Below are 13,788 nucleotides of genomic sequence, written 5' to 3' on the forward strand. Positions count from 1 at the left end.
TTTTCTCATACTCTTAAATATTTTTCTGACACAGAATTGCTGCATCTTAGCTCCCAAGTCATCTCTTCTAGCAAGTCTTCCCTGTCCCCTCCTGGAAGAGCTAAGCGCCGCTCCCTTTGTGCTCCCACTGTCCCTTGTCCACACCTCTCCCGAACCATCTGATACAATAGTAACAGATCTCAGTACAGCCTGGGCACGCACTGTCTTCTCCCACCAGTTTCCCACCGAGGCCAGGGCTGCGATTTGTTATTTATTCCCCGACCCTAGGAGAGTGTGGCACACAGCAGGCTCGGCTGGAAGAATGCAATGGGTAGGCCCCTGAAATGAAGGTCCGTTGTCTGGAACGACGTCAGGCTCCAGGGCAGGCAACTTTCCTGCTTCCAGGGAAGGTGGGGATATCAGGGAAATGCAGGTGCGGTGCAACTCTTGTAGCAGTGTAGTTTGTGCGTTTGTGTACAGCGGGCCAACGGCCCGGGAGGGCCACGCAAAAAGACGTGCGGAGCCTAGGCCTTCACTTGCCCCAGCATCCGCAAGGGCCCATTAATCCTTAATATTCAAATTCCTCCTACTAAACCAGCCCCTCCGCGCCCTAGCCGCCTCTTTTCCCCAAATGACGGTCGATGGCAACCAATCGGCAGCGGGACAGGGTTGCCACCCCCTTTTCCCGAGCCGGAATGGACACAGGCTCCAGCCAATGGGTAGCGCCGTCGCCGAGACCCCGCCCCGCCCCGGCCGCCGCACCCAATGGCGGGAGGGCTCGCGGCGGCGCCGGGGGCGGGGCGCGGGCGCGCAGGTGCAGCAGCGCGCAGGCCGGCCGGGAGGGCGGGGCGCGACGTCGGCCGTGCGGGGTCTCGGCGTCGGCGGCGCGCGCGCTCCCTCCTCTCAGAGAGAGGGCTGTGGTAAAAGCCGTCCGGAAAATGGCCGCCGCCGCCGCTGCCGCGCCGAGCGGAGGAGGAGGAGGAGGCGAGGAGGAGAGACTGTGAGTGGGACCGCCGCGGCCGCGGGCGGGGACCCTTGCCGGGGGGCGGAGGGTAGGGGCGGGACGTGGCGCGGGAGGGGCCCGCGGGGTCGGGCGACACGGCTGGCGGATGGCGTCCCTCCTCTCTACCCTCCCCCTCCCGCCGCCGCCGGTGACGGCTCCCCCCTCGGCCCGTCACCCGCACTCGCGGTGACCGTCCTCGGCGCGATCTCCCAGGGCCGACTTCGCCTGGCGCCCCCCTCCCTCCCTCCCGCCTCCGGCGCGCATCCCGGCCCCCGGCCCCGCGGGCGCCCCTGTCGCCGGGGTTTTGCCTGTCGGGGCTGCGCGCGCGTCGTGCCCTTCTCGGGGCTTCGGGCCCGCGGCGTCGTCGCGCGCCCGCCGCCCCGGCCTCTCCCTGGATCGCGCTCTCCCCTCTCCCTCCCTCGCGCGCCCCCTCTGCCGTTACTCGGCCCCCCCACCGGCGCGCGTGCGCAGTCCGCCTCCCGTCGGGAGAGTGCGCCACAAGGGCTCCTGCGCTCTCACCCCCATCTCCAGGCTTTGCCTCCCCCTCCTTCTCGCCCATTCCATGACTTTCTGCCCCCACTGCGAGCGACTCGGTCCACCATCTCCTTCCCCTTCTAGCAGGAACAAGTAGGTGGGAATTATTGTCCACCCACAAAAGGGACTAGACAGTGTGTTCCTGGTCCCACAACTCATCATAAAGAGGCGGTTATAGTTCCCAGCACGAACCTTAGGTAGGGGATTATGTGTCCGGGAGCACCGGAGGCTCTTCGGGGGGAGCGCGCCCCCAGGGTCTTTGGGGCGTTCCGTGGCCTCAGAATGTGAGCGCCCTCCCATCCTCCCCGCCCCCCTTCGCCGGAGATCTTCCAGTTACATAAGTGGAGTGGGACATAGTATGTAACCGGCTCCTATAGTCCTGGAGCGCGCCCTGCTCGAGATCATCATCACCAGATGGGGCAAGTTCATCGCATCGCTGTGGTTCCTGTCAATTGCCCCTGAAAGTTTATTTTCTCTTTAGTTTGGTTATAACGAATTACCCAAACTGAAACTCAGGTGACTTATGTGGGGTGGCAGTTATGTGGTTTTGCCCTGAACACTTCATGTCACCGTAAAGAGTCTAAAAAAAATTGCTTTCACAGAGGAGACCGTTTATGACCTTGTTAAGTGGACCCGAGGATGGGAAAGCTTGCTCTGGAATACCTACCTCTGTGGTGGTCGCCTGTGTTGTGAGTGTGTTCGTTGTGGATTGATCACAGCAGAAATGGGCTCCACCACAAAAGTGATATTCCTGACTCATGGTCAGGCAGATGTGTGCTTCTGGTTCTTTTTCCAGGAACAGGAATGGACTCTGCAGAGCCATTCACACGTTGTGTCTCTGTTGTGCGGGATCAGTACCCCAAATTGTGAGATGGTAGAATCGAATTCTCAGGGGGGTGGTTGGTGTCGGTGGAAGCAAATCTAGCAGCGCGTGATGCCAAGTGGCTTAGACTTTGGAAGACTCTCACAAGTTTTAAATGTTTTGTTATACTAGAAAAATGAAGCTTATTCGTGCCGAGGTAGTAAAATTCAGTGTTCTTAATAGGCAATTATTACTTGAGAAATGTATGTAGCATGGCCAGAATTTTCATGTGGATCTTAGCGATTTCAGTTAACAACAAGATTAAGCTGACCTCTTGGGTCTTTTGAAATATGCTAGATCCCTACTTAAAATAAAAAATGGTGTGTAAGATTCTTAGGTCTTTTAGAAATTTCTACCAGGGATTTAGGGAATAGGCTTATTTATGGGCTTTTTATGACTTCTGTTTCAAATGCCAGTCAGGAAGCCCAGGAAACACTTGCTTTTTTATTTTCTTACCTGGACACAGGAGAACCTTAAGGGGCATAATCAGTGTAGTAGAGTACAGTTGGTTAAATAAGTTGCCACAGATACCCATTTGTGGCAGCCTGGTGGCAGATCACTGAGGTACATTCCTATCCAGACACAGATGCACAAGCCTTACTTGACAGAGATTCCAAGGTTTGTGCATCCGAGCCTATGACATGACAGGACGAGGACTCTGCTTCGTTTTGCATCATTGGCAATGCATTTGCCTCCTCCGGTGCCCCACTAGTTACTTGTTCATCATACCTCTAGCCTTTTAAACAAGCAGCTTCCAGAATATAGTTTCTCTGAAAAGTGCCTGTTGTCATCTGAAGTCAGTATGTTCTAACAGCTTGAAGAAAGCTACAGCTTTCTTGCTATTACGGGCCTATCACACCGTCCTATTTCTTGTTATAAATGCACTTGGAATGCTTTAACCTACAGTACCAGGTCTTTATTTCACCTGATAGAGCATGATGCAGTCAAACTCGACTCTTGACGTTTGTGCTGTTTACGTATTGGGAGGTTAGGATACAATTTTGTATTCTACTTGCAGTTTCCAGCTGGAGTCATTGTTTCCCGTTTACCCTGCTTCTGTGTGGCCAGAGCAAGAGGGGTGGAGAAGCAAATTGTGGAGCTGACAAAAAGAAACTGTGGAGTTTGGCTAGATAAGTCCAATATGATGTTGCTACCACCCAAATCCTCCTTCCCCGATGTGGGCATTGAATGAGAAGCTTGCTTCTTTAACTTGAAATAGTGAGGAGCAGAAGCAAAATTGTTAGTTCCTTACTCCAGTTCAGTTTCCACCGCTAATGTACCTGCCTGGGACTATTTGCATGGTAAATGATGTGTCCTGGAACCTGTAATCTTTTATAAAAGCGAATTATCAGTGGAAATCTTTTAATTGTCTAAGGGCAGTTTGTTGCCAGGCTACCCGAGTTATCTATGAGGAGGAGAGAATCGTAGAAAATCTTTGACATCTGTAGTAACTATAGTTGACCTTTGAACGATGCGAGGATTAGGCGCCCCGACCTCTCACCCCCTTGCAGTTGAAAATCCACGCGTAACTTTTGACTCCCCCCAATTTAAGTACTAATAGCCTACTGTTGACCGAAAGCCTTATTATTAACATGACTAGTAGATTAACGCATATGTTGTACGTTATATGTAATATATATTGTATTCTTACAGTAAACACAATAAGAAAGATGTTATTAAGAAAATTATAAAGACGAGGGATCCCTGGGTGGCGCAGCGGTTTGGCGCCTGCCTTTGGCCCAGGGCGCGATCCTGGAGACCCGGGATCGAATCCCACATCGGGCTCCCGGTGCATGGAGCCTGCTTCTCCCTCTGCCTATGTCTCTGCCTCTCTCTCTCTGTCTCTCTGTGACTATCATAAATAAACAAAAAAAAAATAAAAACAAAAAAGAAAATTATAAAGACGAGAAAATACATTTACAGTACTGTACTGAAAAAAATCAGCATATAAATGGACCCGCACAATTCAAATCTGTGTTGTTCAAGGATCAACTGTAGTTTTTAAGCACATGGGGTGGAGGGGTGGAGGGAACACAGTCCTAGACTGGTGGCGAGTTCCAGGGAGTGCAGCAGGACACCTGCTTGTTTTCACCACCCTCTGCTGTGGTGACATGCATGCAGACCAGCCTCGTGTGGCTGGCAGACACAATCTTTTTTTCTTGGGTGTAGAGCATTATTGCTGCTTCAGTGGAAGGACCTAGTCCTCAATTCTTCTATACCAGCTTTCTCCAGTCAGATTGCTGTTGTCACCACTGTGACCACTATGCCTTTACCTCACTTCCCGTAGGACAGATGTGAATGGGTTCTTCCTTGGGCTCACTTACACAAAACTTGTGCTCTTCTGCCGTTATCTGTTCTCTTCTGCCTTTTTCTTGCAAGGAACCTTTTCCTATTGAAGTCTTGATTTGCATGCCATTACTTAAATACCATTTTTGATGGTAGGTATGGTGTTGGGGGGGAACTGAGTGGGAGTGGGAATTTGGTGGCAGGCAGGGCATCCCCACTCCCACATCAGAGGAGGGGTGGCCATTCTACTCCAGAATAAAGCCTTGGCCTTTATAACTTCTTCAGGGCACAGGCACACTTATGTTGGATCTGCTAGCATATGAAGGGGTCCTCACCATGGCTGTTTTTGCAGTTACTGCGGGTGTCTGAACTCTAGGGAGCAAGCCTTAGGAAGGGTTCACTTGTCTTCCTTGCCTAGGATCTCGGGGGCATCATATATATGGACCTGCAAATTACTGCTTTATTGGGTTTTCACTTAACTGCTTTCATTTGCTGGCTCTTTTTTTTTTTTTTCATGAAATCTTGAGTTAATCAAAGATCTTAAAATTTCAGAGCTGGAAGGAACCTTAGTCCAATTCCCTCAGTTTACAAGTAAAAAACAAACCGTGGCTGTGAGAAGTTGTAGCTTTGCCAGGGCCTCCCAGCCAGGATACCGGTTTGATTTTTATTATATAGCTGAGTAGTACTGTTACTTTGACTTCTGGATTTCAAAGCATTCTCTGACTCGATTATTTAAGGGAATTGTAAGGCCTCACCGCACCTGAATAGATAATTCTGGGTACCATCCTGGTAGTTATGGACCATCTGTAAAAGACTTGGTTGGTGTTGCCGTTCCTTTGGGTTTAATTACATGAGTAATGATTTGTGTGAATAGTCTCTAAATTGTATACTTTAGGCTTTTTTAGTCTAAAGGTAAAAGTGCTGTTCTTGGGCCAGCAGGCTAACCAGAGATTAGCTAATATGGGGCAGTTTAGGTTTTTTAACAAGGAAATGATGTTATCTTGATGAAAAAAATGTAATGACAAAAGTCTTTGAACGTATTCAAAAGCAAAGGAGGAAACTATCAAACTTATAACTTAGTTTGTTGAACATTGTGATTTAACTGATCTGAGAGGCTTAAAAGTGATTGCTCTGAAACAGACTTGCATGTATTGGAGGAGGGCTTTGGATCCCCCAGGGCATTTGGTTTCTGTTGGTGCTGCTTTTTTCCCCCTCTCTCTCAGGGTTAAAGCTCCTTTGAGTGATGTTACAGCAGCTCATCTCAAATTCAGCTGCTTGAAAAAGAAGGGAGACTTTGCCTCTGGATTTCACGTGTTCTTTTTGGGATGACATTTTGATGTCACATGTTCTCTTGAACATGTATTCTCTCCCTGAGTATTTCTGTATGACATAGTGCAGGAAATACTTACCACTAACAGTTGCTTTATAGTGTCAAAGTGTCCCTCAGAGGTGTCAAGACTTGTGATAGTGTCGATTCTAACACACATGAATCTTTATTTTAGTATTGTGTGTTATGTGCTAGTAATTTGTGGTTTATCCTTCGTTTCTATTAGGTAAGCTGGGAAATAGCATAGCACTTTGTCTATATGTTTATCTTCAAAATGTCCCAAATAGCCCTGGGAAAAAGGTCGTGCAGCACAATGGGGGCTTTCAACTTACGATTTTCTTTGTTTTAGGCTCCATAAAAATACAGACTCACCAGTTCCTGCTTTGATGTGACATGTGACTCCCCAGAATACATCTTGCTTCTGTAGACCAGCTCCAACAGGATTCCATGGTAGCTGGAATGTTAGGGCTCAGGTAAGTAACCTTCCTTTTTTTTTTTTTAGTATATGTCCTGGTTTGGCCATCTGTTTTTAAAAAAAAAAAAAAAGGAAAAAAAAAACAAGATGTACTACTCTTGGACAGTATAAAAGTACCCCAAAGACTAAAGATATAACTGTGCCAAACTGTGCCATATAATAAAAAAAAGTCACTTCCCTGAGCCCTGAAAGGTCAGTTTGGGTAGGGTTACTTGGTAGCCACAGCGTGATCTGGGGGCGGGCGTCAGATTAGAGCCGGAACTGGTGATCTGCAACTTCAGTTCACCTTGAAGCAGGTCAGCTGAGCTGAGAGCCGCTTTGACTGAGCTCTTCACCTGCCACTGCTGCTGTTGCCTAGCGGTCTTCAGCATGGTGCTCTGTTTGCTTTGGTTTTGGGTAAATGACTTCCTGGTCAATGTTAGTGAGCAGTGGTAAGACATTTTCAGATATGGGAACTGGTGTGTGGTCCCCTAGAAGGATGGCCTCCTGAAAGCTGTCTCAGAACAGCTGAGCCCATGGCTGATGGCTGTGCTTGCTACTCTCCTCCCATGGGAAGTACAGAGAGCACCCAGACACAGATCTGACTCTAGAGCAGAATGGATGCCTTTCGAAAAGCTGAGGATCCGAGCCATATGAGGTCTGACACTCAGGTGCTCTATAAGCCACACTTTTGGCTACTTTGCTGCCATTGTGTGGACTTTAATTTTGTAAAAATGAGTGGTTCCCTAATTTCTCAACAGTCAGGCTCAATATCTCAAGCTTTTTTAAAATCAGTGGTCATTCCACATTTGATGTTTTGACACCTGGATTTCAAACATTTCATGTGGTAAGGCGGAACATACTCCTTGAATTTTCTCAGTCCTCTTCCTAAGAAAAAATGTGAGTTGACACTTATGCTGCCATTGCGATTCCAGCGGAGACCCGCAAGTAGCACTTTGTTGTGTCTCTCTGGTGGTTCCTGAGACCTCGGTCTAAAGCTTTGTGGACATCCATGACATAGCCTGTTAGGGGACTATGTGAGGGGCAGGGTTTGGGGAAAGGAGAAGAGAAGGTGTGGAAGGAAGTGAAGAGCACTGCACTGCCTCCGAGTCCCAAATTTGGTTCCAGTCCTGATCCTGTGACTCAAATTGTCATTTCTCCTTTATTGCTGCGGGGTGTACTCTGGGCCCTGCTGACAGGACGTTCTTTGTACACCACGTATTTATGCTGGTGGGAGTTGTGTGGCTGGTGCTTTGTGCATTGTCTCAGAAATTGTGTGGACTAAATGTAATATGGGTAGTGAATGGGTTTCTTCTGGTAGATGTTAGGCCTGGGGGTGGTTTATGTTTTTAATAGTCTTTTTCTCAGATTATGAATGGATTTTATAAAACAGGCAGTGGTCACTCTACATAGTTTCTTCTAAGAAATGTAGAAAGGAAGAGATGTTTAAAAACGTATCTATTACTTATGAGTGGAAAAGACCCAGCCATTTGAGCTTCAAGGAGCATTGAGGGGAATTCTCCAAGGACAGGACCTGTCTTTAGTAAATAAGTGTTGGATATCTTACTCTTCTTTTTTTAAGGAATTATAAAAATAAAAATAATGCATGCTTTTATAGAAAACAAACCATTTTAAAGTATACCATGTAAAAAGGTGAAAGCTCCCCATTACTCTCTGTCCTCACTGCCCACCCAGAGCAACCACTATTAATGTAGATACTTCTGAATCTTCTCAGACTATACAAATATGCATTTTTTGTGTTTTTAACAAACCAAGGATGGTATTACACATAATCTGCATCTGTCCATGTCATGTGTTTTTCTCTGCCTCATTTCTGTTAAACGGCAATGTGATCTGGTGCTGACTTATTGTCATGCATTGTCCCCCTATTGGCTTTCCCAGTGGTTCACTATTAAAAGATGCTACTGGATTGAATTTCCTCACGTGCCAGTCTTTTTGAAGAACAGCTGTCTAAACCTGGAATTGCTGATGGGTACCACCACATCGCCTTCCAAAATGTCTCAGTTCCCACAACAGTCTGAGAAAGTGGCACTTCCCATACCCTCCAGAATTGGATGCCCATCTTTTCAATTTGTGCTCCTTGGGTTATTACTGAGGCTGGACCTCAGTAATCATCAGCCGTTTGTATTTGGTCTTTGTGAATTGCTTGCCTGTTGATGTCCTGCATTCATTCTTCCATCAGGATATTTTTTTAAGTTGATTTGTAAGAACTTATAATGTATTAAGGATATTCTTTGTCATCATGCAGATGTTTTTCCTACCTTATCATATAATTTTGATTCTGCCTCTCTTTTTGATGTATGAGATTTCTGTTATTATTTTTTTCTTTGGCTTTTATACTTAGAAAGTCCTTTCCTACTTTAAGAACATGTTAATATTCATCTATATGTTTTTCTTCCTAAAAAAACTTGATGTACTATATTGATATATACAAAAGAATCTTATAGGTAAGTTGTCCTGTGTTTTTCATATGGTTATAATGCCTGTTTTTGTATTGAACTTTGAGTAGGGATGAGGTCTAGAGCCCATTTAGCCAGTTGTGTCATAGCCATTTGGTGATTCAGTCATCTGGTCTTCACCTTTATCATAATGTTGACTTCAAGTAAGCAAAGCATCTCTTCTTTTTTCTTTCTGAAGTTTTTCTTTGTGAGACTTGATGGCAAGCTGGTCAGCATATAACCATCTCTTCATTCACCCAACAAGTCCTTGAGCCCCTGATTCAAGGCAGGGCCAATGTTGGGCCCTGCAAGTGCTGCCTTCTCCTTGACTTGGGGCAGGGCTACAGAGGTTGCAGTGCCAGTGGCAGCAGCTACAGTGCTCATTCCAGAAGACTCAAGAAAATAGTGGATCTTCACAAAGTAGGTTTTGGATAAACTAGGAGGAATCCAGAGGGGTGTGTGTGTGTGTGTGTGTGTGTGTGTGTTAAATTCTAACACAGAAGTGAGAGCTTAGGGTAGACTGCAACATAAGCATCGTTTGTTTCCTAACTCATGTAATTGCAAGCTGATTTTTGTCTTGAATTATGATGAGGGCTTTTTGCTGTTAAAACAGTTCTATATTCAGCTAGCTCAGTTGTGATGGAATAAAAGTTGTGTACTGATAAAAATGGTAATTTACTTCTATGATGATTTTGAAGCATTTCTATAATAGCTCATAAAAATAAAGACAGGCTTTTGGTGATTATATTCTGAGGGAAAAAGTAATTTTTTTGCAACTTGCATCATTTAAATCTAATAAATAACCTTAAAACTGAAGTGGAATCCTGATTTGAATCGAAAAATATTTTTTACTTAGAGAAGGGATATAAATGACTTATGATTAAGGAAAAACCTTCTTATATAAGGCTGGGGTTTTTTAAATGAATTTTTAAAAATAGGTATATAGTACAGAATGAAAAAGGTTGTATAAGAGGTTATATGGTTAAAGAGCTCCTTGCCACCTTGTCCCCAAATATCCATTTCTCTCTCATTACCAGTTTCTTACTAATCTAGGTGTGTGTGTATGATGTATGTGTGTGTATGTACATGTGCCTGCGTGTAATTTTTTAAATTGTGGTAAAATATACATAACATAAAATTAGCATTTTATCCATTTTTAAATGTATACTTTTGTGACATTAAGGGCATTCTTGTGCAACTGTCTCCATTATGTGTTTCCATAACCCTTTTCATCTTGCAAAACTGGAACCATCTCCACTAAACCCTAACTCCCTATTCCCCCTCCCCCAGCAGCTACTCTTCTCCTTTCTGTTTCTATGAAATTAACTATTCTTAAAAAAAAAAAGGAAAAAAGAAATTGTTCTAGATACCTCATATTATCTATTTTAGAATGTGTTTATATATTTTGTGTGCATATATACATACAAACAAGGGTGTGTGTTTGTTTTGACACAAATGGTAAAATACCACGTACATTTCCAAAATGTGCTGTTTTATCAGTTTCTATAGAGCTAATACCATTCTTTTAAGGGTTTAGAAGAGATTTCTAGACGTTGGACTTGCCTGGGTCAAAGTGTATCTGCATTTTAAACTTAGATATTGCTAAATCAAAGGTGGCCTTTTAATTGCATAGTTTTAAAGAAAAGACTATGTATGAGTAGGTGAGCACAAAAATTTATGGCTGTGGTGCTATTTGTAGAGACTAGAGAGCCGTTAATTAATTAGGCTAGGAAGAAATAATTTTTAGCAGTTAGCATTAGAGACAAAACTTCAGAAGCTTCCATTTCATCAGATGTGACCTCATGTGAGCAGAGCCTGCGAGGCAGGACCCTTTACTTGACAAGGAGAACTTCAGCCAGTTCTCATCTGTGAACTTTGAAGAAAATGGAGCATTTTTATTTCGGTACTAAGTTGCACTGGCTCCTTGGGACTCAAAGTTGAAGAGTCTCCTGAAGCTGCTGGACCTTCTATCTTATTTGCATTTTAATATGCTTTTTAAAAGATGTTATTTATTTATCTATGAGAGACATGGAAAGAGAGGCAGAGACATATGCAGAGGGAGATGCGGAACTCGATCCCAGAACCCTGGGACCACGCCCTGAGCTGAAGGCAGATGCTCAACCGCTGAGCCACCCAGACGTCCCTGTATTGTAATATGCTTAAGGAATATCCTGGAAGTATTTGGGACTAGATTGCTGTTGCTTCATTTCTCTTTGATTCTTGTCCTCTTGATAGAGCAATACTTCATTAATTTACCATATACCAATTGAGTGTATATTCTGTGTCATTTACTGTACTAGATGCTACAAATTCCCCTCAGCTATCTTCAGGCATAAAGGAAGACACAGATAGGCAAACAGACTATTACTTTACAAGGGGCCAAATGTTATGATGGAAGAGTACCGACCACTGAAGGTGCACATAAATGTTAGAGGGGTCCCATCTAGACTTGGTAGTGAGGTCAGGGAAGAGACTTCTTTGAAAAGTGATCTCCAGGACTTGAACGATAAGGCAACATTAGCTAGTCCAGGAGAAGATATGAGTGGGGAAGAGACCAGCATGTATGGAGGCTCAGAGAAGAGAGAACTAATGGGCTGGGTCTGAGGAATCTGGAGTGTGGAGATGGGACAGGTGCAGCAAGCCAGGCCTGAGGGCTAGGAGCAATTTTGTTTACAGAGAGTGCTGGTAGGAAATCAGACACACCACACCCACTGTGCCAGATAGGTTCTGCTTTCCTTACACATTGTATCACATTCTGAAATGTTCCTGAGCCCCGGAGGCAATGAGAGGAGTTGTGGCTGTCCATCCTGTCCCCTTTCCATCCCATACTACTCCAGAGGCCCTCTGCCCCTGAACTGAGTTCCCACCCACCCATCAGGTCCCCAGGGCTCCCACTCCAGGTCTCTTTATGGAACCTTCCTTCCCTCCACTTCTGCCCCAGAAGACCCATGAGGAGAGGGCTTCCCCTTCTCCAACACACCTCATTCTCTTATACTTGATACTGAGGGGTGGGCAGGAGCTTGGGTGGTGTGAGAGTCACCTCTGATGCCAAACTCACTGCTTAGTTCTTTTGATTTTTATTTATTTATTTTTACCAAGACTTTCATGGTGAAGGAAGCAGTACATAAGCAAGCTCACTCTCTTGTCAAGGACCAGGTCCACCCTGATGAGCCACCATGGATGGCACCACTGTAATCCCCACAAGCCTGGGCCCAGGAAGTTGGATCAGAGCCCTCTTTGCCTCTTTGTACCTACCTACTTCTCTGCCCTCCCTTAGGGCATCCTGATGCTTCTGCCTTTGAGGTATTGCCTTCCCGCAGTCCTCCTTGCTGTCTTCCTCCCAAGCCTCTTCGCTCTGCTCTTGTGTTAGCAACTCAGGCGCTTTCTACTTGGACTTCAGAAATGTTAGCATTTTACCCTATTCACATCATTCTCCTTCTATGAAACTCCAGTGTGACGGCTTCAGTAAAATCCCAGGCCGTGGTTGCACTTGCTTGCCCTGCCTCCCTGAGGTAGCCAGTCCTCCAAAGGTAATGGGGATACTCTCCATGCAAGCTTTATGCTGTGTTACACATGATAATATATAACATTCAAAACTTGTTTTTACAAATATGCAGGAGGGTTTCCTACTCTGACATTCTATAACTTGTTCTTTTCACTCAGTACTTGGCTTTTGAGCTTATTCTGTATTGCTCCGTACAGACCTTCATTCAACATGTCTCCCTGTGCTGTAGAAACATCTTTACAACAGAAGCCCCACCAGAGCCCAGAGGGAGAATGGAATTTAGAGAAATGGGGATTGACATCTGGTTTATGTTTACATCTTTTGGTCCTATTAACCAAAAAGATATTTTTATTTCTTTGTTTGTGAAAGCTTTCTACAAAAAAAGGCATCCATTTTCTAGATTTATTAATAGGGCAGTCCAAAGGTTTTATTTTTAGATTTGAAAGAAAGCAAAGAAGGCTTCTGAGATTTGCACATTTCCCTTTGTTCCCATCTTCTTTGCAACATTCCACATTGCTGCTAAAACACGAACTTGAGCACTTTTAAGCACTAGCTGACTTTCTACGTGTGGATTGATTTTTTTTAATATTTTATTTGAGAGAGAGAGAGCATAAATAAGCAGAAGCGGCAGAGGGAGAGGGAGAAGCAGGCTCACCACTGAGCAGGGAGCCTGACGTGGGGCCCGATATGGGGCCTGATCTGAGGACCCTGGGATCATGACCCGAGCTGAAGGTAGACTCTTAACTGACTGAGCCATCCAGGCGCCCCTACATCTGGATTATTTTTGAAAATATTAAAGTATTTTGTTTTTTGGGGGACTTTTAGCAGTACTTACGTTTTGATGTTACTTTGATGAGTTGTATTTTAAATGAGTCTATACATATTTAAGAATATATTTTAAAAAATATGAATTTGTGTGTTTCTGTGTTTTTTAAACAGCAGAAGGTATCAGTCCATATAAAGTATTAATTTGCTCTAATATTTTCAGCTGTTTTTGGAATTATACTTGGCCAAAAAAACAAAAACAACAACAAAAAAAAAAACAAATGTCTGCAGTTGTGACAGTTTGTCTTTTTGTTCTGCTTAACTCCAGAATAATTCTAGTGAATTTTTTTCTAGGCTCATAAGAACATAGAAATGATTAAAGTTGTCATAATACTTAAGGAGTTAGGGAAAGTTGAAAGTCTTTTTTTAAGTGGTCGCCCTATAAAAAATGTAGCTTATAAGCAACTGTCTAAAATTTCTTAGATACTCTTCTAGATTAAGACAAAGAAAAATGTATTTGTTAAGCTATTTATTTTTTATTTTATTTATTTTTAATTTTTTTTATGTATTTATGATAGTCACACACAGAGAGAGAGAGAGGCAGAGACACAGGC

The 13,788-nt window shown here is 44.5% G+C and overlaps 1 protein-coding gene across 5 annotated transcripts in view; it reads left to right on the forward strand.

The window, feature by feature from the left end:
- The first annotated feature begins 821 nt into the window (after positions 1 to 821).
- The window catches only part of MECP2 (methyl-CpG binding protein 2), a 68,592-nt gene continuing 55,625 nt past the window's right edge, over positions 822 to 13,788 (forward strand). For 2 of the 5 annotated variants that reach the window (XM_072815942.1, XM_072815944.1), the window contains exon 1: positions 6,341 to 6,464. Coding sequence is in view for 2 of the 5 variants with exons in the window: in XM_072815940.1 (XP_072672041.1) it covers positions 918 to 979 (62 nt within the window). In the remaining 3 variants the exon portion in view is untranslated. Of the gene's footprint in view, positions 980 to 6,340; positions 6,465 to 13,788 lie in introns of those variants that run through there. The other 3 variants (XM_072815941.1, XM_072815940.1, XM_072815945.1) reach the window with 3 other exon arrangements.

This window comes from Canis lupus, chromosome X, assembly GCF_048164855.1.
Source record: "Canis lupus baileyi chromosome X, mCanLup2.hap1, whole genome shotgun sequence".
In the NCBI taxonomy this organism is placed as follows: domain Eukaryota; kingdom Metazoa; phylum Chordata; class Mammalia; order Carnivora; family Canidae; genus Canis; species Canis lupus.